Genomic DNA, 23,966 nt, shown 5'->3' on the forward strand with positions numbered 1-23,966 from the left:
GAAGGTTTTATTTAGATAATCTATGCTCCCCTGGAATGGCGTGCTTTAGATTTAGAGTTTTGGGTATGCAGTGTAAAGTGGATGCTTGTCAAACGACATTAAATATTCTCATGCAATGATTTTCACTATGTTATATTTTAATTTTTTGTTGTATTGAATAAGATCTACTTTGGTTTCAAAAGCGGTCAAACGTATGACTGAAGTATGACACGAATATCTTAGCTGACCTTTACAAAGCATTATCCTGTCAATATCATCAGGTCTTAATCAGTAATTAGAATATGTTTAATGCTTCGAATCACTAACCTTAAACACACAGTAGCATATTAGTACGAATGCATTTATATTATTTATAAAATGAAATTATAGGATCCTCGATTCTCATAAAAGCTGTCCGAGGTTGAAGGAACTGCGCTGCTGTAGTAAGTCATATTAACAGTGTTTGTGAATATCAGGCTTCCCTGTTACAGGCCAACCCCTTTCGTCAGCACGGGAAATGCAGAGACTGTTTGCACTGAGGGCTCATCAATATAGGGCCATGTCAAAATCACAAAATCAACACAATCCTGAGGATGCATCAGACAAAAGCAGTTCAGCAGTCCAGTTTGATGAATCCATGTTGCAGCATTTGGTGTGTCCATTGTCCAAGAAGAATCTAAGGTAGGGATTAGTTGGGCCTGGTCGATTTTACCATTCACTGATTTAACGTCTTGCCGATTCAAACACCACCAGTCGATTCAACCATAGGCTATTTCATGTGTCCACAAACAGCATTTCTTTTTATATCGATTGTCAAATCGACTCTTGACTGGTGAAATTGACTGCGGAAAGCGTTTTTGACTTGTGCATGGTTGTATCAACTTTGTCAAATCAGCCAGTGGCTTGTATCAGTATACCACCTCTGCTAGAAGTTTGGAAACAATTTTCAATTGGGAGGGCTCATGATCTATTGTTATGTATGCCTTCGCATACATTCTGAAACCAGACAAACCTAACCCTAAATTTGCATGTTTGGTTTGTAAAATGTGTCTTGGCATCATGAGTTCTTCTAAATAAAAGTTATGCCTTGGTTTGTCAGAAAATCTGTTAAAAATGTATATTGCCTCTTCTATGCATGAAAAGAAAGTAGTCGGGAGGGAGATGCATGGTGAAAATAAATCATCAATAAATAGAAATTACTCTTGAAAATGTACAAAGCAGCCCAATGTTTGAGTTATAAAAGAAAGATTAATTGTTCAAATAATGCAAAACCAGTTGCTAATTGTGGCCATCATGCTGATTTTAGAAACCAGCTTTATCAGATATCTCTTGGTAGTTAAATCAGCAGCAATGTGGCTTTAGCTTCGAGGAAAATTTTGGTAAAAAGTGAGAGTACCAGTATATAGAAGAGGTCAATTTGCCTTTTTTTATATATTTTTCTTGCAGATATGATAAACAGAACAATGAACTTGTGTGTGATGCTCTTGGTGTGGCTTATCCAGTCATCAATGGTATTCCTAATTTAGTTCCAGAAGATGCACGAATGCTCAAAAGCCATTCAGAGAAAGGGGATGAATCATGACAATATGTTCTTGCGATTTTTGTGGTGTAATTGTTATGTTTGAATTTGGTGCTAGTTTTTGAGAGGTTTTGTTTTTCCACTTTAGTTGTAAGCTTTAAAATTCTTTTTTCTGCTTACTAATTTTGTGTAGTTCTGTTCTTCATTGATGATGTGTATATTTACAATATTTTAAGTCAGGTAGGTAGTGGAGATTCTGGTGATGATGGTGACAAATCACTCTACCAGATTTGTTTCTATGACCAAATTGTGTCTCTTTGAAGACATATTAATTTGTCTTCATACACAGCATTCTCTATGGTCTGCCTCTGTTCATGTCTGTGTGTGTCTGCTCACAAACATTTGTTAACATGCATATGCACACTTACAAAATTGGAGGTGTTATTTCCCAATAAACTGGACATCTTTTACTATCAGGCTAAAAATAATAAGTGGGAATATCACCATCTTCTACAAGTGCCAAAAAGGTGTTGTGTTATAAATAAAATGAGCATGTGTGATAGAGTCTTCTGTCATCTGTTCATTTTCAGCTTCAGGTGTTCTCTATTCACAAATGTCTAGGAAACATTGTAAGTCTAGAAATATCAGCCAAAAATGTAACAGTTACAAAGCCTAAGAGAAAGGTGATGAAACAGATAACTTTTTTATTTTTAAGAATTATTATATATGATCTGGGCACTGGTTTGAAAACAAAAGAAGCAAGGCATTCAGAAATATCACTATTTTACTCATTAAACAGTTGCTCATGACATTTGCCTGTAACCTCACTAATCTACAGAGCGATTACACATGTCAAGCTATGTTCAATAGGTAGCCTTACTCAAACTAGTTTCCAAGAATAAGATCATCACTATAGTGATAATATAAATATTGATTCCAAGATACATGCATGTATTTGCACATCTACCAGGCAATTATGCATTCATAAACTTTAAAAAAAATTATTTTAAGTTGTATGCATGGTCGTGGATATTTATTTATGGTTTATGCACTATTGTAGAAATTCCTTGAAGACGTTCAACAATGCCTACGGAAATCTGACATCACAGTTTTGTATTTTGCTTGATATTTACAGTTGAAATTGTGCAGGGAGTAAAGATATTAGTTCAGTTCACATTTGTTTTTGCATTTGTGTGCATCATATTTCTTCTTGTGATGAAGCTGTCTTTAAAAACACAGCCTCTGTTAGTGGGAAAAAAGTGTTTGTGCGAAGGACAGTGCACAATGAAATGGGAGAATCACAAGGATTTTTAGAACTACTTAATATTTGTTTAAAGGGAGGTACACAAAAGCAATATCAGGAAACTGTGCTACACTAGCGATGATGGAATATTTTCTTCCAAAAGAGAAAATTCACTGAAATGGTTGAGAAACAGACAAGTAAAGCAGAAAGTACAAAATAGATTTATTATCTCAATAAGTGTGGGACATTTAATTTGGTGTCAAAACAAATAGTACATACAAATGATTTTAGACAAAGAAGCATAATATCAGCATTACTGAACATTAAAGGAATGATAATTCATTCTTCAGTGCATGTCTCAAGCCTACATCCACCTGTATACCTGCACGCACTCACTCAAACATGACCAAATTGTTTAAGTGTATAGACAAAGGATCACCTCTGCCCTGACAGTGATGACAAAGTCTCCAGGTCTATCCAGGCAGTTAATAGTTCCTATCACAGGCAAGAAAGGAATCACCCTAAATCATGCAACGTTTGTTGTCAAGTGGTCTTCCTATATCATACAAACTCTTCTGTCTTTCAAGACTTTTCCATATACAGTCACCACCATCCAGCTACCATTCCCTGCCACCCACTCCCCAGTGCTTTTGTAAAAGATGTTTTTATATTCAAATAGCACAAAGATATTTTTCATGAGAAAAAATATTACCATACCACAAAGAACATAAAATAAGCAGAAGACTGAAAAATAGATCCAGTATAAAGAGCTGAAGTTTTGGATGATGGAAAGTTCTTTAAAGAAATGTCAACAAATGTTTTTGCATTTTTTTTTCCTGTTATTTCTGCAGTAGCTTTCATTTTACTGGACCTTCAGCAAAAGATTCTAGTCAACACAAACAGAATAGAACATAACCAAACTTTTTCACAGGCACTGTTTCCAAGGAGTATTTTTTATTTCTTTTACTTCTTAAGAGCAGCACTTGTTACTGCTTGGTAGCTGTCGTTTTTTTTGGATGCCAAACTCGTATTGTAGATCTCCCTCAGTTGTTGTCGTCGGTCATTGTGACAGCCTGAGGAGATGTGCATGAACAAGTGAATTCCCTGAAGCCAGGTAGTATCTTGTTATTTTCCTATCGCATACTTTTTCTAGGTTTATTTTTACTTTATATATTATAACAAGCTAATACATAAGCAATTTAAATAAAAACTTTAGAAAAAAGGAAATGGTCTAATTAAAATTTGTAAACTTCTGGTCATAGAGAATTGGCCTATTAATAATTCTAGGCAAACAGTTTGGTTACTTTCAATATGCTTGCATGTTTGTAGTGCTCAAGTCCATGTGTTTTACCAAGAAAAGAGTTGGTGCTGCACACAGTGCATATGCTGCCCTCTGGAGCTGGATCCTCTGCATAAACCAGTCCATCATCCCACAGCAGGTCCCAGCCGCCAATACGTTTTTCGGTGCCTTGTAATCTGGCAATTCATGGAAACAATCTTTATATAAACAGTCTTTGGTTACTAATGTTAGATGTAATTCATCTGTAAAGTGCATACACTAGAAACACAGTATACCTAAACATAGTTTTATCTACTTTTCGAATAAAGGAAATGTCTCCAAAAATGGTGTGTAAATGCAAGTTTTTGGCACCAGAATTTCACTCAAGTTACAAAATTAAGATGGATGCTTAAATTTATTTTTCTTTTGGGTAGTGTGTGTCTAAATGTTTTATCCAAAGTAATTTTATGGAGGAAATATATTTTGGATGTTACCTGTTTTCAAGGTCTAATACATTTAGAACATCATCTAGAAGTCCAAACTTGAGGTCATAATCTTCTTTACCACTGGCTGTGAGGGAAGGGGATGCATTGATTTCTATAAGCCACCTGAAAAGGAAAGTTCCATGATACTTCTACTACAATAAAACAAAACCTAAAAAACTCCACAATTATCTTTTTAAACTAACTGGGGCTATAGTTATGGAGTGAGAGGAAGTCTTTTCTCTTGGGTAAAAAGGAAAACTAAAGGGAAAAAACATTAGTTTCATAATTACAATTAATGTTCTAGACCCTGTAGACACTACTTCATATTTCTTTAACTTAGGGCATCTTTGCCACCACTTTATAACTTTAGCGACAGGGATAATAAAACATCTACAGTATCTGGACACCACTTTGTAACTTTGGAAACAAGACACTTATCCTTGAGTTCCCCATGTTAAACAAGGCCAGCGACTTATATTCTCTGCATAAGCATAACTAAGGCTCTGGGATAGACTCTGCATTAACATGGCTTTCTTGCGCATGAATGAAAGAAAAGATCTTTGGATTGCTGTAGTGTCTTTAGCACACAGCAGAATTGTCAGGGCCTCTGAGTTCCAATCTGAGTGTACAAAACTTTCATGCTTTAATAGAACTTCCTAAAGTCACCATGAAATAATTTTACTGCTAATGTCATTTAAACCAGAATGGAACTGGATCAGACTTGTTTCCTCAGTTTCAAAATCAAAGAACTAAAGATATTCAAGAAAATAAAGTCTGTTGCTGACAGTTTGTTAAAAATGTGAAAATTTAATTGCCAGACAGCCCAAATACTCAAGACTCAAATATCTCAAGACAGCGTTGTGTTGCAAGTTTGCTGGCTAATTTTCTTAAAGTAGAGCCAGTAGTGCTACCCTGTTAAACTACAAGGATGAAGTAGTTACAAGACTTTCAGCCTTTTGGAGTGGAAAAAAGATGTTTTATTATGTAGCAAAGTACATGTGGGCTATTCATCAAAGTAGGAAAACTCACAGTTTCAGCTGATCATCAAGGAGAATGTCATAGCCATACATCTCAAAGCAGTGTTTATCATTTATGATAATTTTCTGCACACTTTGCAGACTACGAATAATGATATTGTCAATATCTCTGAAGATCTGATTCATCTGCAACATTATAAAATGAAATTGCACATAGAAATCTGTATCTATCTTTATTGGATGCACTTATACTGCTGCTTACTGTCTCCAAAAGACCTTTTTTCTCAAAAGTTTAAACTGAGATTTGCCATCAGTATTCTATCTGTTTTTCACAAAGTATTAAAAATAAAGGTTAAAAATGTTGCTTATTTTCAAGAGCAACATATTGCTAGCAGTTTTACCATCAGGAATTGTTTCTGTCAAATCTACAGAAAATTCTTCTGCAGGAAAGATTGAAGGAATCACAGCAAGTCTCAAGATTTTCACACAGATGCAAAGTGTGTCAGTTTATCATTAGTAGACAACAAATTCATTTTATATCACTTCATATATAGATTACAGACACAACATACATCCCTTTCAGTTTATAATTTGAAAATGCACTGTCTCATATATTTGTTGTGAACATTGTGTAATATATTCTAAGGAAACAGGTTTACAAAGACTCACTTTTTCAACCCCATGTTTTGCTGTGAGATATTTGCGTAGCTGCTGAGTTGACCATTTGCATCCTTTTTCTGGGTCATAGTCTGGAGCAGTCTTTTGTACAGCAACGTTAGTCAAATGAATATCTTATTATTTGTTGAGGAAAAATTCCATATCTAACTAGAGATTTAGTCATATCACTCATGTTTCTGTAAGTTATTCAGAAGATATCGAAACATTTAAAATATGATTTGCCAAAACTGTTCCACAGGCCAGTTTAGAAAGAATGTTAGTTGTACTGTCCATAAAAAAATAAATAAATTTTTTCTTCCTGAAGTTGTTCCTGTTCGATCACATTTTTACTATGAACTGCATTAACAACATATGGTGTGGAAAGCTTCATCAAAAAGGATACAGTTATCCTCAATAGAATCTAGTGAATATCGTGTGTTTGAGAATCGTGCAAAGCCACCTCTGTAGAGCCAAGCTTTCAGAGGATTGAACTACATTAATAAACACAAACAATAAAAAAATATCAAAAGATAATGCATAAATATGCAAACTATGAATCTCCCTTAGATAGTAATCTGACCATAGGACAATACATGGATAATATAATTAAGTTAATGGTAATCTTACCATAAGACAATACATAGATAATATAATTAAGTTAAATTTCATTTATTCATTTTGTGGCAGATTGGTAGCTTGATCATTTATGTTTAACATATGTGAAAAAAAGTTGTCTTCTAAGACAGATATAACCACAGGGTTAGGAACTGCATGATAGAAACTTATCTTTTAAACAAGTAGATTTTGTAAAAGTATATTTATCATGCTTACAGAAACAACAAGAACATATACTCTTAAGTCGAATTTCCTTCCACCAATCAAATATGGGTTTTCAATATAGCGTTGAACAACATAAGTCTCTGGCACATCTTTGGGAATATTTGGATCTTGCAATGGCTGGTACTCTCCCTGTATATTACAAAAGTAAAATATAATCAAATCATCAATTTAGGTCAGTTCCTTGACCTGTACTGGGCCTGGGGGGGAGTCTGGAACTTTGGTGGTGGGGAGAGGACTTGACAAAAGCAGCACATAATTAATAAACTTGCAATTTAACACCCTTTTCACAAACCTAGAGAAACGCTACATGCACTCTAATAACAGAACTAAACAACAACTAATTGATTTTATTAAAGATTTTTGAACACTTCTAGCACAAGAATGTTGTTGTGGCCCCATGCTCCTTGAGGAGTAACAAGGACTAAACAAACAATCCAAAAAAACCCCCAAAAAAACAACTAGCACAAGAATACAAATGTGTGTAAGGTTTTTTCCTAGTCATCCAACAGCAAGTGGCTGCCTCAGGTTAGTTAAAGGGTAGCGAAAGGAGAGGGCTGGGGGGGTCTCTATGATGTGACACGAGCTATTTACAATTCAATGTCTTAACAAGGGCTCATAGGACCCTTAAGAGAACTATTAGGTGGTTCTCATAGGGTTACTATCTCTCTTGAGAGAATAAAACAACACGTCTGTCTCTTGTGTTTTGTTATGCTATCATTTAGTATGTGTGTAAGTGAGAAAGAGAGACAATGTACACAGTACTAAACTCTTCTAGCTCTCCATCACCGCATGAAGAAATGGCTCACTTTTTTCCAGTCTGTGATATCTTTCAGTTTTCGAAAAAGGAAAATCCCTCGCCCTTGTGATTTAGCTGCTGGTTTCATTATCCAGACAATGCCTGGATTCTTTTTAAATTCTTCAACAAATATGTGGTATTCTGACTGAAACAGCATGGAAAATAGGGAAAACTAACAAAATCTTAGATTAACAATTTTTATTGACTTATGATACTAATATATGAAGTTATGGCTATTTTCTGACAGCTCACTAGAAGAAATAAGAGCTGAAATAAATTATATTTTATGTTATATATATAATGAACAGTTAATTTGTTGTCAATACAGAAATGAGTAATTAATAGCCCCGTGCCATTTCAATATCATTAAATTAAAAAAGACAAACTCACAGGCAACTCAAAAGTTGAGGGGAAAAAATCCAAGCTGAAATAAAGAAGCAAAGAAAAGTAGTTTTAAATAATAAACAAATACTGCTGTAAAAAGCCTTTTTGTAAAAAAAAGTAATTTTGATAAGTTTAGCTTTATGGTAATTTAGTTTTACAGCTTCTCTTTCACATTTGCTTTGTCTGATTCAGACAGTTGATTTAGCAGCAACTTTCTATAAAATATTTTTTAGTTCCTTTTGATGGAGCTTAAGCACTATACCAAGGTGGTTACCAAATTAATGTAATCTGCTGGCTTTCTACATATCCACTTGACTTAATTTTCCTTTATGGATGCCAGAACTGAATAGGTAACATATACTGCCTTTTTTTATAACAAAATATTGAGAAGTACCTTTGTCCTTCAGTTTTTCCCTGTTCTCTCTCCACCTGCTTACGCATACGCTTAAGGTTCTTTACCATGAGATTTTTGCGTGTAAGCTGTTAAAAGAGATCAAGCACTTTCTGAAATCTGATTCATTGTCTCTCCATTCTCTCTACCTAAATGTATTCAAGAAAATTACATAAGGCCTCTAGAGATACCTCCAAACTCTAGGAAACCTTGTAAATATATGTTTTTCTTAACCACCACTTTTGTACATATTTACCTTTCACTTTCCTTTGATACCTTACCTTATGTTAACTACTAATTATTTTTTAAGTACTTATAATTACTTCAATTACTTAGTATATTATTTCCATGTAAGGGCGAGGGCTGAATGGAGAAAAAGCATTTTCTTGCTTATTTTATCTCTCGTTAATAAAGAATTGTCATTGTCAATTAATTCCATCCCATCTCCTTGTAAGATTATCAAGAAGCTGTCTTTTCACTTTCTCAGTATTTACATTTACTTTTATAAACTATTTTAAAGTGTATCCTCAACATGGAGGATTTACATTAGACTATTTGCTGGCATGTGCTGTTTTATGGCTTTTGCATACAGTATACCTCAAGTTTTAATAACAGCATTGTGTGCATATTCGTCTCCTATTCCTTTAAACATCATTTATAATGTTCAGAAAATTGATGTAAGACATTAAAATAAATGTATAGTTATATTTAAAATACACAATAAAATTCACAAACAGCCACTTTCATACTCCTGCTGACCTCATAGTGATTTCTGAAATGCAGAATTTTCTGATGCTCCTGTAAGAAGATTGTATCATAGTTGGCAAGCATCCATTCCCTGTCACACCAGTAAAAGTCCCATTCCTCCTCACTGTGTTCAAATACATAAAAAAATGTCATGAACTGTTTATTGATACTATTACACTCTGTCTATATATCTAACAAAATGTAAATTGACAAGTGGCATTTAACACCTATTGACACAACTTGATTTGTTTAAAAATATATGTCTATCTGTATGGCAAGAGATGGGTTCTGTGGTTTTTAGCTGTACATCAGCAATTAGAATGGATTTGTGTATGATGTGGTTGTGTTGGATCTAATCCCTTCCTCACGGATTTTTAAAGGAGTACATGTTACAGAGTCTTAAACTCTTAACATGTCCCCGCAAAATAAATGCACTTACTTTGTATCTTTTTGTTTTTATATTAGTATATTAGCTTAAAATCAAATATTTAAAAGATCGAATGTGTTAAACACACAATATTTACTTTATTTCTGTCTTATTATTCTCTAAATTTATAACGTAAATACAAGAACATGCTAATATAATAATAATAAATACAAAATTTTTAAAGCGCGTACTCACACTCCTAAGGAGCATGATCTTAGCACAAGAACGAAAAATGGACAGCATACGAGGGACAGGAAAACGAATAGCATATGAGCTATAAAAGAATAAACAACCGTACTAAACGAAGAATAAAATCAAATACAAAAAGCACAAAGAGGAACCAAACAACAAAAACAATTAAAGAGCTGAGAGTAACATGATATTGCAAAAGGAAGGGTGTGACAAAGAGCTAACATTATGGGAGAGGTTGTTATAGAAGAAGTGCGTGTTCAGTGCACATTTAAAGGATTCAATAGTGGGTAGATGGCAGATATGGAAAGGGAGAGAGTTCCATTGTTTTGCTAAAATATAAATAATATTATAATGTGATATAAATAAAAATAAGGTAAATAACAATAAAAATAACTAATGTAAATACAAGAATATACCTACTGTAAATCAAATTAAAACTAAAAATCATTATTATATGAACAGCACAGATTAAGATTACCCTTGTACTTCTTGCCAACCAGGTCTGGCCCGAAGAACATCAATGATAGTGTTTTGCAGAAAACACTTAAACCTTATTTCACGGTCACTGTTTAAAAACAAAAACACAGCATTTACTGGCACATTGTAGTTTTCTGAAAAAGATAACTGTAATGCATACTGGTTTGCTATTACTATAAGCATATTTTCATGTATGTATATCAATAAAATAAATGTAATCATCTCCCAAGGAAATTAATAAAAAAAAGCAAGTGTAGTCAACAATTTTGGCGAGTGAGTTAGTCAAATATATTTTTATATTTATATATATTTGCATATTCTTATTGGAGGTAGCTTCAGATGCAAGATTGTAAAATTGTAAAAATGTAAATTCTTCATGCAAAGTATAGATGATAAAAGTTGCATAACCCACGTGAATGTACATATATTTTATCTATGCTTTCATGCTCACTATAGATAAAAAAAAGTGTTAAATAAAAATGTGTAACCCTTTTTTAAAAAAGTATATAAAACTAAAATTTAATTTTTAATTTAATTTAATTTGTTATTCCAATGTGTGAAAAAATGTGTTAACCATATATATTTTAATTTCTTAACATTTATAACTAACCTGATGACTGCCTTCGGTCTTTGATAACCACGTCCTTGAAGATAGCCAGGAGCCTGAATGTAGGGGAAAAAATTGCTGCAAGAGCACAACTATATAAACTGCTATATACTCTGGCAAATTATTCGAACTCCATATGTCAGCTGGCTTCATTTAGTTTAATTCATAATTCTTCGGCCACATTAATTCTGCATTATTACCTAATGTTAAGTAATAAATTATTTTAATGACCTCTATGGTGTACTGATAATTAATTCATTAATATCCTTGAACTGGCTGAACTATGCCGATCAGCACTATTGGACGTTAGGGGTTGGAGCATGGGGAATGGCATGTGTGCACGCAAATTATAGCATCCCACAAATACTACTATAATTGTATCAATATCAAAAAGACGCCTGAAAGTAAGCAATTCCTTTCCTTCCTAAATATTCCAGTTATTACATATACCAATATATATCTTGCTCGTTATTTTTTCTTTTAAAACTTTATTTAGTTCTTGCTACTTACTTTGGGTTTTATGCTTGCCATTTATATGCGCCTATCAACAACGCTTGTTTACATTGGTAATGGACCGGATACGGAAACACATAGGTGGCCAGCATGCGCATTAGGCGCTTGACTGCTTACCTAAAGTTATATGATACGGAATTTGTCTAAGGTGCACGTTGGCTGTAGTTACCGTTTGACGGACCTTTCGAGGTAGGGTGTTGCGTTAAGTATGGCTGCCATCCTAGGAAGAACATCGAGGCAAGCTCTTTTAAGAGCCCATTCGTTGTCTCACTCTTCTCAGGTAAACGATATTTAGCCGCTTTAAATCTGAATCCTTTCTTGATTCATTCGAATGATATTGTAAGTGTGTTAATTTTGTTGCTTTCGTATTTTAGTGCTTCACTGAATGCCCTTGAGATGTCTGTAGATCAGTGTTATATCAACTTGTAAAGCACCTAGAAACCTTTCCCAGCCTTTTGGAGTAGCAAAGAAGCATGCTTACTGGCATATTTGAATGTAAGATACCCTTTCATACTATTGATGCCTAGATCCTTAGGAACAACATTTTATTGATTAGTTTGTAACAATATTTCAAAATACCAGCTGTCTTTCCTGTCATTTTGAGGGCAATTTATTGAAAGGAATGTTTGAAATGAATATTCGTTAATACTAGGATTTGTTTTTGTTCCAGGCCAATTTTTTTTCATTTAAGGGCAAACAAGGAAAGAAATGGGTAAGTACTACAGAATGACTTCTATCATCATCATCATTATCAATGCTAACACTTGTTTTTAGCTCACAATTTTTTTCATTTATTTGACTGTTATTCAGAGATGTGCAATAATGTGATGATTTGTATAATTATAGGTGAAAGATTATAATAAATACTTCAAATAGTATTAATTTATCCGTAATTGGTGTGAATTTCCACTAGCTGGCATAAAAATAGCTATTATCTTTAGGCATCAAAAGCTTTTTTGTGTGTTGATAATGCCATTTCACATTTCTTTTAACAGGTGTTTGCATTAGTTGGAACAGCAACAGCAGGGGTTGTGGGTGTAGCAGCAGCTTTGGCCACCCCAGTGTTAGCTGAGGGCTTGCAATTACATGCCCCTAAGTTTCCATGGAGCCACAATGGCTTGCTTAATGCCCTTGATGCTGCTAGGTATGAGTGTCTGTTAAAATGCTTTCATTCTGCCTTCCTATCATTGATTGACATTGTAGCGTTAGTTTACTAAACATATCAGTTTATTTCACCCTGAAATCTACTGTTTGATATAATAAAAATGAAAATATATAAAAAGACGTAGTGAGGAAAAAGATGTGTGTATATACAGTGGAACCTTGGCTAGTGAACATTTCATTAAAATTTCATTAAAAATTTGCACCAGATACCAAAAAAAATTTGGATACCGAACAGCCATGTCACCCACATGTGACCGACCAGCATCTCAGACCAAGCATAATTTGCGCTCAAGACATAGTTACAATCAGTCATTCATTATCTTTATCTGTGCGCATCTTTCTTATTTAGTGATTTTGGTGCTTTGCTTTAATAACATAGCCCTCAATCATGGCTCCAAAGAAGATTAAGAGCAATAGTAGCAAGGTAATGAAAAGGAAGCAGCCAACAATTGATTTGAAAAAGGAAATGCTTTCAAAAATGAAGGAGGCATCTGTTTATCAGATATAGCCGCAAATATGGCATGTCGAAGTTGACAATCTCGACGATTTTAAAGCAAAAGCAGCTTAAAGACGCTATTGTTTCTTAAGGAGTGAGTACTTTAACAAAACAAAGGCCTCAAATAATGGAAGAAGTAGAAAAGTTGCTGCTTGTGTATATAAACGAGAAACAGTTAGGTATTAGCTGGGAATCAATTAAACCTATTTCCTTTATTTCTTATGGGGAAAATTGTTTTGGATTCCAAATATTTTGGGCACTGACCAACTTTCCAGAACGGATTGTGGTCGTTAGCCACGGTTCCACTGTATATATATATACACCAAGCTTGTGAAGAAAGATGAGATTTTAATTAAGGGTAAGTGTACAGCCTAACAGTTTGTCATTTTTTTGTATGGGTAGTTGAAATGGTTATGTGGACGGTTCTTTGGTACTTATTTATGATATACTTATTCCTTATTGTACGTAAAGCATCCTCTAGAGCAGTGGTTCTTAACCGGGGTTCTATCGAACCCTAGGGGTTCGGTGAGTCGGTCTCAGGGGTTCGGTGGAGCCTCCGCCAATATTTTTGATATACCAGTACTTATCTCTATCAAAGCTGTAGGGTTATTTCTAGTATTTTGAAGTCTGGATTAACCTTATGCTGCACTTGTATTGCAAAGCAATAAACAGGCAGAAAATTATAATTTATTATTCATACTCACTGTGAAGTCTTCTCCCTTTCAGGCAGGATGTGTCCTTTGTTTGCCACATTTTGACCATTCTAAAAATAAAGCAAAATAACAATATGTCATGTAAATAAAATTTTAAATAAGATTCAGTTGCCAAATCTAGTAGAAATTATGTGTTCTTTTCTTTAGAAAGTAGGATGCTTTATTTTTTAAAAATAGAAAATACACCCATATCAATTTCCTACTTTTTAAAATGCATGTTTTTCGTATGCTATAGGGCCACAGCAAAAATTTGTTTTGTTTAACAAGAAATTCTACTTATTAATTGACACAAGTAAATTATAATCTTTTGAATGTAAATAAAGGCTATCCAGAATCAGGTAATCATGAAACAGTCATTCTAATTAACCATCAGAAAACATGGAACATTGACCCCAGCAGTCATGTTTTGCTCACTTACCCGATTCATTTGCAAGTGAAATAACAAAAGTCAGGTGGAAACTTTAGAACCTGGCAAATGATGAGCTGAGACTCTCATCCATAAACACCAAGATTTGCTTTGAATGTACATTTTTACTTTTTTTTGTCAGTCAATCCTGTTAACAATCCTTAATTTAAAAAATGTCATGATGATCCTATACAAAAATAGGTATTTGTCGTAATACTAGATAACCATCACAGTGTAAACTAAAATGGTAACCCTCATTTTCTTAGCGTGCGACGTGGTTACCAGGTATACAAACAAGTGTGTGCAGCATGTCACGGTATGGATTACCTCTACTACCGAAACCTGGTGGGCACAATCATGGAGGAGGATGAAGCCAAAGCAGAAGCAGAAGAGGTGAGCATTTTGAACCAAAAGCAAATGTGCAAGCAAAATTGGGAAACAAATTGAGCAGTTAACACAGCCTGTTTTTCCTATAATTTATGATGGTTTACAGAGACATTAAGGTAATAAGAAACTTTGGTGGATGACTTATTGAAATGTGAAAACATACCTTGTATACTTAATGTCTGCTCACATAATACAGGGTTCCCAGGTCCTTACAAGTCCTTGCATATTGAATTTTCGCCGTAAGGCCTTAGAAGTCCTTATATTTGACATGCGGTCCTTACAAATTCTCACACAGGTACTTACATTTTCTCTGTGACCCTTACAAGTCCTTATATCGATAAAATATTACCACAAATTTATTTTCGGAGTCGACTTTGGCGCAAAATACCGACAATTTTTCGCAGCATGTTTGGTCTGCACATCTGTACAACACTAGTTGCCCTTCCGTATTCGCAAAAAACACTCTTTTTTCCTTTTTTCTTTAGAAACTTACTCTTTCTTGAACCTTGATCTTCTAGTACTACTGTGCATAGCTCTATTTCTCTCTCTCTTCCCGTTAGAGTGTGTGTGCGAGAGAGAGACATGAACTGACATTTGTATTACACCAAAGACTGGCTTTCAGGTTTTGCAATTATTATTACTTAGATTTCTAGAAAACTTGGAACATTAACGGTGTATGTTATCAGCGCGCTAAGGACACTTTTTAAGTTATCTAATCTAAATATGGCAGACAGGCATCAAAATTAACTCTTTGATTATTTATTACTAGAAATACGTGTATTTGAGAACATAGAGAAGACCACAGATTCATAAATAATACATCTTTCTGACCATACAAGAAAAAAACTTAAGCATTGATGACTGTCACTTAGGTCCTTACAAATGCATGAAAGGTCCTTATAAGGTCCTTACTTGGCACCATCCCTGTCCCTGGGAACCCTGTAATAAATAAATAGCTCATTTACATAGCCTCTTTTTCCAAAATTAGCCAGACTCAAGGTGCTTTACATATAGGCATGCAAGTACATCATATTAATTTATACATATAATAATAAATAATATAATATGAATACATCATATTAATAGAAGAGGTAGAAAAATGTTATTGCTAGGTGCCATGGGACAGGCATTCCCCATTCTTTAGTGATTCAACCTGATAGCATTCAGCAGACCTGCAGGAATAGGGGGTGCAACTTGCAAAAACTAAAGAACAGATATATATGAAACATATGTCACTAATAGCAGAGTCTGAGACGTTCAACTTCGTCTCCAAACGAATCAAACACAACAATAGACCAGAAACATGGACGGAGCAAGATGCAGGATGACACAAAATACATCTTAGTCTAAGCAGCATATTAGATTGAGCTTCCTGGAGATACACAGTGCCAATCATTGCAGACTGATCTGTACTCCACGCAAAACTTGCTGATAGCTCGACATTGTGAAGCAGCTGGAGGAAGGGAATCAGTTTGAAGTTGACATTGCCGATACACAGACCTCACATCTAAGTAATTGCAAGATGGCAAAGATGTAACAGTAGAAATTAATAAAATGGCCCAGGAAAAGATGAAAAGTAGCGCAGACGCAGAAATCCATTCAGGAACGTAGCAAATATTGTAACAGATGTACTTGTGAAAATTAGATACAAAACTTCACGCAGATCAACCGTGAGAGAGAGAGAGAGCAGTCACCTTCAAGCCAGTTAGATGAAGGGACATCGCTTTCAACTCAATGATTGTATTGGGTTGTTGGAAAAGTGATAATTCACATAGGAGCAAGTGGCTTAGTGGCCATTTTTTTACCTTTATTTATTTTTATTTTTTTTTGGATTGTGATGGGGCAGGGATTTCTAACCTGTATCTCTTAAAATTTGCCACATTTATAAGCACACTCTATGCCAAACATTTGACAGATAATGGTTGACGATGGCCCTGATGAGGAGGGCAACATGTTCAAGCGACCAGGCAAGCTGTCTGACCGCTTTCCCAACCCATACCCTAACCCAGAAGCAGCACGAGCAGCCAATTCAGGAGCTCTGCCCCCTGACCTGACCTACATTGTCAGTGCCCGACATGGAGGAGAAGTATGTTAGAGATATAACTGTAATTGCTTAAAATGACTGATTTATCAGGTTTTTGTATGTTTGCACATTTCTCATATTGAAACATCTGCAGAATAAGAAATAAATTGAAGTTAAATAAGTTAAAGATGCTGTAAGTGGAAATCGTGATGTAACGAATCCCGATGCAGTGAATTTTTCCTGGCAAACTCTCAGAGTTCAGTAAATAATGAAAATAAAATAAAATCTCGGTATAATTTTTGGTACAACAAATTCGTCATTTAATAAAAAAAAAAATTAAATGGGACTAAAATTTAAGTCCAAAGTAAAAAAATTCCAATATTTCTTTGGATGTCTTGGACTGGGCTGCTGAGACATGGCTCAATCCTTCACAATCGCCAAGTGCTTGGCTAAGACTCGGATGTTATCTAATGGCTAAAACAAATTTTGTGACAGAAGAAATTATTTTGTCTGGTTCGAATGGGTTTGTTATTCTACCACTATATTGTGCAATTCAGATGTTTGAAAATTTTATTCAGGGTGTATCATACATTGTTTTTCAGGAATTAAAAGCATAAGCAGAATTTTGTTTAATTTTTGTTTTAGCATCAGAATTTATTGTTGCCATAATCTTGCAAATATGGATGTATTTATCATTTAGATAATGCTGTGATTCCATTTTAAAAAATTTAAATGTGGATAAATTCTTTTACATCTGTGTGTGTGCACATGAATAGGACTACATATTTGCATTGCTGACGGGATATTGTGATCCACCTGCTGGTGTCACACTTCGAGAGGGTCTCTACTACAACCCTTACTTCCCAGGCGCTTCTATTGCTATGGCTAAGGCACTTTACAATGAAGTCATTGAGTATGAAGATGGTGAGTTTTTTCCCTTGCCCTGCCTATACTGCTTAAATGTTGCGCCATTGGTTTCCTCTTCAGCTGCTAAATGTGTACAGCAAATGGCTGGAATACTTGAAGTAATCTTTTGTTCAACAATTGGTATAGTTTATATTTTTTAATGTGACATGGAAAAAGCATTTGCACTATTGTAAAAAGATAAGAACAAAGATTGTGTCTAAATGTTAACTTGAGTGTTTTTGTTTACAGCAAGCTGTCATATATCTAACAAGCTGCTGCCATTTGATTTGCAGGAACTCCTGCCACGGCTAGTCAATGTGCTAAAGATGTATGCACATTTCTCAGATGGGCAGCGGAGCCTGAGCATGATACACGCAAACAGATGGGACTCAAGGTAAATGCGGGTCTCTTTAAACTGGTCAGTCCAAGAGCCAGTCATGACAACTGTTTTATATCTGCAAGACTTGCACCCTTTAATCCCTAAGCTTTGCATAGATTAGATATAGTTCTGTAATCTGGCAGCAGTTGTACCATCTTAAAAATAGCACCTTTGGATGTCACATTGAGCTGGTTTGTTTATTTTTATTATTTGCTTGGCAGAAATAAAGCCACACAAATTTTACCCTTATGATATTCCTTAGTTCTGACAAATGTAATTATTTATCTCACAAGACACTGATAATACTGTTACATTCATTTGGTCCTAAAACAGGTTTCAGTGGCTTCACTGGAAGACCCTGTTGCATTGAGTCACTGTGTCCTGTTAATGTTACAAGTGTTTATGTCTGTACAGGCAGTGGCGCTGCTCTCCCTGTTGCTGGCAGTTTCCTACTATTTCAAGCGACACAAGTGGACAGTACTAAAGAGCCGCAAAATAGCATTCAAGAAATAAATAATTCTGCTGGTGAGTCTACCACTCAATGTGAAGAACAATACCAGCCAAATTTATCTTCAGAAGAATTGCAGGAACACAGCGGTAGAGTTCATTGTAGTGTATTAACAGTGAAAGTTTGAAATTGACAGCCTCATTATTTTACATTATGGTATCAGTGTGATTTTTAAGGAGTCTTTTGTATTGGACAGTCAATACAGCATGGACATGAATAGTTGTGACTGGGGACTTTTGCTTAATGGTTAGGTATTTTATTGGAGAAGCCGATTAAAAACAAGTCTTGGCCAAATAGAGAATCCACATTTCCTGCCTAGCTGGAAAGTCAAATTCACTTGTGTTTGTAGGAAAGTAATAGAGGCATTATGCATATCTTTCTGGCTTTGTCTGTTTCTGTTAGTTTGAAACGTTACCATATTTATATTGCTGTGTTATCTGTCCATGGCTGACCACACAACACAGAAAGCTTATCTTATGAGAGATCGCATTAGAGCATTGTGTCAAGTAAGCTTGAAAAAGGAATGTTCATAAAAATATTCTGAGCTTCTTGTGATGATGTGCTGTGCGATAACTGCAGTGTGTGCCTGCAATTCATGATATGGATGATATAATAGGTGTACAAATGTTAGAAATGGAAAGACCTCATTGTACAATGTGATTAAACATTGTGACATGTTTCTCACCATTAGCTACTGTGTTCCTTGAGAAAGATGCTAATGGATGGTGCTGTGAGTGATGTGAGTATATGTACTTTGACCTTGCTTGCAGACAACTTTTGCAGTTATCCTGCAGTGTTGTCATGTGAACAGTCATTGTAACTCAGGTATGCACACATTGCATACAGGTTAGGTTGTGAGAGTGCTACCATTGCATCTGTTTACGTTTGATCAAATGTTGCGGCCCATTCTTTCAACCCTATTTTCACACCACTGCTCAGCTCCTGGTATCGATAACATATCAGCATCAGCTTATAATTTTATGATCTGTTGCCTTCCTTGTACAATGCAGCAACAGTTTCACAATAATTAGAAAGTATTTCAGGGCTCATAATTCTCCACTTTTTGGGAAAAAATTCCACCCAAGGAAGTAAATAGTGTCATTACACGGTCTGTAAACGTGCTGAAGGTATACAGATTGAGCAAGGATCTTCTGCGCCCACCTCAAACTAGGTGAGATCAAATGCCAGGAAAACTATTTTAGAATGAATTTCATAAATGACTTGGTTAGTACAAGAAGAGTGGAATGAACCAAACTTAACAGGATGACAAACTTGTGTACCTAAAAGACTGCTGGTGGAGATAGTTTAAAAAAAAACCAAGGAAAGGTTCAAGGACTACGTTTTTCATTGGTGACATACCATGCCTGTTCCATCCTACCATTTCATTCAAGATATTTTCCCCCATTCATACACGTGCCTACACATGCTGCTTTCAGTGTTAAAAGACAATGCAACATTAAATGAGAAACAGAACTAAATGCATAGCAATGGTACTGCAGTCGATATCCTCGCACTGGTACTTCAGTCTACAACCATACAAATTTTGCCCACGCTGCTTTATGCCTTTGTAGGTTTCTGAAGTGGAGAAGGCCGGTCTCTCTTCGTGTAGAATTCCTCAGTGTCAACAAAAGTATCCTGTAGAACAGACCTGGGCAAAGGGCGGCCCGGGGGCCGGATCCGGCCCGCCTCCTGTCTCTGACCGGCCCGCCCGCTGGCCCGCCCTCCAGTATATATACTATATATACAGTATTGGGTAAAACTGAGTTAACTATATTAGTCCGGCCCTCTAAAACCATCCCAATTTCTCATGCGGCCCCTTGGGAAAATTAATTGCCCACCCCTGCTGTAGAAGCTACAAAGGGGCATAAAATATAAATATGTGATACACTGTCCCTGTTTTTTTTGTTGACTAATGATCATGAATACCTGTAAAGACGATATATTGGCTGTGCAAGTGTGAGTTAAATGGGAAAATATTTAACAAATGGGATGGGGCTGAGAGAATTGGTATTTTACGCCAAGCCAGCAGCTAGGATTATATCAAAGCAAAGTAGTCGGCCCTGTGAACAGATGCCACATTAAAAAAAAAATTTCCAAGAGGGGATCAGAGCCCAATCCTCTGTGTTTTGACGACACCCTAAACGTTCCACCACCGGACCGCCCTATTGATCAAGTGGGGTTTGGAGAAGGGAGTATAGCGGGTATACCTGGGTTGCAAATGGGATAGAAGAAAATGTATTTTTGTGTGGATTTTTCATTTATTTTTAGAGGTGGGGGGGGGCACACTTCCTTTTATACTGCAGCAAATAGAAATAAAGCTGGAAGGGATGGTGAGCTGAAGCTTGTTTAGTCTGATTTCTACTTTGGGAGAATAAGTGGTGTTTTAACCTTGTTATGGATGACTTGATGTGGTACGAAAAGCAGATATGGCAACTTATTAGAAGAGTGATGAGGCCGCCGAGACCGGTTAGTCGCTGTCTCTTGACAGGGTAAGTACTTTAGTAAGAGGGGAAAGTACTAGGATTGTGCATCAATCTGTCTTCTCTCGTGGAAGGAAGGCATTGTTGCAGGGGAATGGCCGTTCTTGAGGAAGGGGAGGGTCTGGTAAAAATATAAAAAAGACAGTAGGATTGGATTGAATTGTGCTGAAATCAATTGAAACGATAATGATTGATATTTGTTTCGTTCCTCCCAAGAGTATAATTTACAATAATGTGTATATAATATGCTATATAACTGCATTGTTTCTACTGCTGTTTAACATCTGTCTGGATAGAATCATGCAAGATACACTGCATGAAATCACATCGCCCTGTCCATGGGAGCAATGCTGCTAAGCAACTTTCGCTTTGCTAACAACATCGGTCTGATGGCAGACAGCAGCGATGAGTTGCTGGCTATCACACACTCGCCACCAGTGCAAGCAAATGTAGCATGGACATCACGGACAACAGGAAAACAACGGTCAACACGGTTGGACAGGGAAAAGCACGGACCCAGTTGAATATCGTGGCACTTGAAGAAGTACAGAGTATCAAGCACCCGAGTATGACTCTCCAAAGACGGCAGTTGGGTGGCAGACATTCGTCAAAGTATCACAGCGGCGACGTGGGATGAATGATATATGGGACAGCGGGAGCAACACCTTCGAGATCAAATTTAAAATTTACAAGTGCCTGGCTGCTCCTATTTTGCGGCATGGCTGCAAAACGTGGACCCGTTGACCGATAAGGAGAAAAGGATGAAATCATGGTTAGTGGTGGTTGAGTGGACACGCCGTCAGATGGTCTCTATGTAGGTGTGAGACTTCACAACAGTCAATGGTTTCTTTTGGAATCACCCACGTTTATAGACACAAGGACGAAATCGTCAGTGATGAACTTCAAGGTCTAGACAAACACTGTTTGTCCTGCCACTTACCTGTCCAGTTCTGTGTCTGGCGCTATCAGTGACATTCCGTCCAGTGGGGAAACAACAGAGGCCGTAGTCCGAACGTAAGGTCAACCCACAATGGCCAGAATAACGGGTCAGGGTTCGTGTCTACATTGTGGTCCCACGTGCAGGACAGACTGGGGTTAACAATGGCGAGGATGCTAATGCAGCAGGGCAGCATCTCTTCCGTGGCGCAGCATAAGTTGTCTCACACCTTGTACAGTGTCTGCGTCTACCTCACCGTTGTCGTCGACAGCTTGATCTTCATTACACTGATGGTCGACAGGAGCAACAACGCCTGAACTGAATGATATCATCCTCTTTTGGTCTACCCGGACACACATGTAAGGTACTCTTCGTCATCATCTTGGTCCTTTTTTATATTTGGATAACAATTATTTGTTCAATCTTCAACTCATCTCTTTTCCTATTATCTTCACATGCATTCTCTTGGAACTTTTTAAACCATGGACACTAGAAGTCAAATAAAACGTTTAATTCATCTTGTTTATTTACTTTTTGATTAGTTGATACAATTTGTATCCAGTACTATTTTATAACTGTGTAACATCCACACACACACGCTTAGATGTATCAGAAGCTATTTTACTTGATGTGTCGAGATAAGCCCCAGGCTTCTTTCTGCCCGAGTGTGTCGTGTAGGCCTTTACAAAAAATCCTGTGCTAAGTTCAAATGGAAGTTACACTTAAATATAGCGTTTCACAAAAATTACTTTTATAAAGAACTTTCCTCTCTCTCTCTCACTCCAACACACACTTGCGCATAATTATACATTGGAATAATTATACATCAATAATTATAAATCAATATTTAAAGGTGTTCAAAACCTAACACGACAGCTCACATCGTCGAATATGTATGTTTAGCGATTGTAGGAGTTTCAACGATTGTCATATAAATCATATTTACAAATGTATCCACTGGCGTGGTGTGCTTGCGGCCCTATGCTCCACGGAGGGAGGGGGACAAACAGGCTTAGGAATAAGAATCGGTTTCCACAAATGGACTTTTGGATGTCTTTAGTGATCATACACTGATTTCATAAATATGATCTTGCTGTGTAAACCTCTCTCCTAGCAATATGGAAGATGTAGATATTGTGCTGCATTGTATTTTCAATATTTGAGTAGACTTTTGTGCTATAGCACAATTTGCATTTGTCTTATGTTGCGTTGAGCTGTATCTTCATTGTTTGGTCAAGTTTATCAATTTATGTATTTAATGAAAAGTTAATTGAACTTGTTTGTTGCTCTTGCCAAATGTTGTAAATAAGAACAACTCATCATAAATTTTAAACTTGTGTTCAGGACGGTGCATACCCTTGTAATGTCTACATTAGGGTCACGCAGTAGGTCAAAGGGCTATAGGTGAGGTGTTCACGCAGGACGGAAAATAAGAATAAAACGCAATGAACTTTGTGATGGAACGGGGGATGGCGCGTCTGTGGAGGGATGGGCCTCACTCGCCCATAGGGGAAAGGGGTCCTCTGGCTGGCTCGCTTCGCCCGCTTTCACCCTTACACTCAGACGCCCGTCCGTTCCACACGTCCGCACGCTCACTGACTGACAGTCGCTCTCCTCGCGTGCGCAAAACACAACTGACAAAACAGCGTACAAAATAAAAGATTATAATTAAACAAAAAGCAAACAAATCAGGTTGACACATACGAGACGTATTATGAGTCTCCAAATACACTATTATCAGGTCACAAAATCTAAGAAAGTAAAGAATGTAAATGAGATAGATAAATCACACTTTCCTTCTATTCGTCCAAAACCACCCCCGACGAACACTTCACCAGTCTCTGAACAGTTCTCTCACAGGACAGCCTTGGTACTGGGGTACCACTCGGTTATCTGCCCTTCGTTTCTTAAAGATGAGTGCAGCTGGCTGCATGCACCTTGTCGTGTAGAGTGTAGACGATTCTTGCCACTGTGCCACCACAGTTGCCCCCAGGCAATGGGTGCAGTGACGATACTCGGAGTAGAGATGCCTTCTGACTGAACGGCGTTGCTTC

At 36.4% G+C, this 23,966-nt stretch overlaps 3 protein-coding genes across 5 annotated transcripts; 2 read left to right on the forward strand and 1 right to left on the reverse strand.

Moving 5' to 3' along the window:
• Window positions 1-23: 23 nt before the first annotated feature.
• Window positions 24-2,670, forward strand: LOC112576684 (protein preY, mitochondrial-like). The gene is made up of 3 exons (XM_025259317.1): window positions 24-63; window positions 471-660; window positions 1,426-2,670. Exons 1-3 carry the CDS (start codon window positions 36-38, stop codon window positions 1,559-1,561), a joined length of 354 nt encoding a protein of 117 aa, XP_025115102.1. The 5' UTR covers window positions 24-35; the 3' UTR covers window positions 1,562-2,670.
• On the reverse strand, window positions 1,997-11,595 carry LOC112576682 (probable tubulin polyglutamylase TTLL9). Of its 3 annotated transcripts, XM_025259312.1 has the most exons (14): window positions 11,511-11,595; window positions 11,004-11,056; window positions 10,395-10,481; window positions 9,310-9,421; window positions 8,554-8,639; window positions 8,166-8,199; window positions 7,786-7,920; window positions 6,971-7,108; window positions 6,543-6,630; window positions 6,152-6,273; window positions 5,535-5,668; window positions 4,515-4,628; window positions 4,093-4,217; window positions 1,997-3,814 (listed from the first exon to the last, which is right to left on the reverse strand). In XM_025259312.1, the coding sequence occupies exons 1-14, from the start codon at window positions 11,529-11,531 to the stop codon at window positions 3,705-3,707; spliced, it is 1,359 nt and encodes a 452-aa protein (XP_025115097.1). In that variant the 5' UTR covers window positions 11,532-11,595; the 3' UTR covers window positions 1,997-3,704. The 3 variants fall into 3 exon arrangements, with proteins under 3 accessions (XP_025115097.1, XP_025115098.1, XP_025115099.1); XM_025259313.1 differs by lacking the exon at window positions 8,554-8,639 and having other exon boundaries at window positions 11,511-11,578; XM_025259314.1 differs by lacking the exon at window positions 8,554-8,639 and having other exon boundaries at window positions 11,004-11,078; window positions 11,511-11,578.
• A 66-nt stretch (window positions 11,596-11,661) lies between these two features.
• LOC112576683 (cytochrome c1, heme protein, mitochondrial-like) lies at window positions 11,662-19,182 on the forward strand. The gene is made up of 8 exons (XM_025259316.1): window positions 11,662-11,793; window positions 12,184-12,225; window positions 12,509-12,657; window positions 14,559-14,685; window positions 16,595-16,765; window positions 17,479-17,626; window positions 17,902-18,002; window positions 18,402-19,182. The coding sequence occupies exons 1-8, from the start codon at window positions 11,722-11,724 to the stop codon at window positions 18,498-18,500; spliced, it is 909 nt and encodes a 302-aa protein (XP_025115101.1). The 5' UTR covers window positions 11,662-11,721; the 3' UTR covers window positions 18,501-19,182.
• Window positions 19,183-23,966: the final 4,784 nt, after the last annotated feature.

Source organism: Pomacea canaliculata, linkage group LG12 (genome assembly GCF_003073045.1).
Source record: "Pomacea canaliculata isolate SZHN2017 linkage group LG12, ASM307304v1, whole genome shotgun sequence".
Lineage (NCBI taxonomy): Eukaryota > Metazoa > Mollusca > Gastropoda > Architaenioglossa > Ampullariidae > Pomacea > Pomacea canaliculata.

Bases quoted from the DNA above. Each gene is read 5' to 3' on its own strand.
- LOC112576684 (XM_025259317.1), top strand. From the start codon at position 36: ATGGCGTGCTTTAGATTTAGAGTTTTGG. The intron at 64-470 runs GTATGCAGTGTA...TCCCTGTTACAG, and splicing joins CTTTAGATTTAGAGTTTTGG to GCCAACCCCTTTCGTCAGCA. The intron at 661-1,425 runs GTAGGGATTAGT...TTTTTCTTGCAG, and splicing joins TTGTCCAAGAAGAATCTAAG to ATATGATAAACAGAACAATG.
- LOC112576683 (XM_025259316.1), top strand. From the start codon at position 11,722: ATGGCTGCCATCCTAGGAAGAACATCGAGGCAAGCTCTTTTAAGAGCC. The intron at 12,226-12,508 runs GTAAGTACTACA...TTCTTTTAACAG, and splicing joins GCAAACAAGGAAAGAAATGG to GTGTTTGCATTAGTTGGAAC. The intron at 17,627-17,901 runs GTGAGTTTTTTC...TTTGATTTGCAG, and splicing joins AGTCATTGAGTATGAAGATG to GAACTCCTGCCACGGCTAGT.
- LOC112576682 (XM_025259312.1), bottom strand. From the start codon at position 11,531: ATGGCAAGCATAAAACCCAAA. The intron at 6,631-6,970 runs GTAAGCATGATA...TTATTAATGTAG, and splicing joins TATATGTTCTTGTTGTTTCT to TTCAATCCTCTGAAAGCTTG. The intron at 6,274-6,542 runs GTATCCTTTTTG...ACAAATAATAAG, and splicing joins AGATTCTATTGAGGATAACT to ATATTCATTTGACTAACGTT.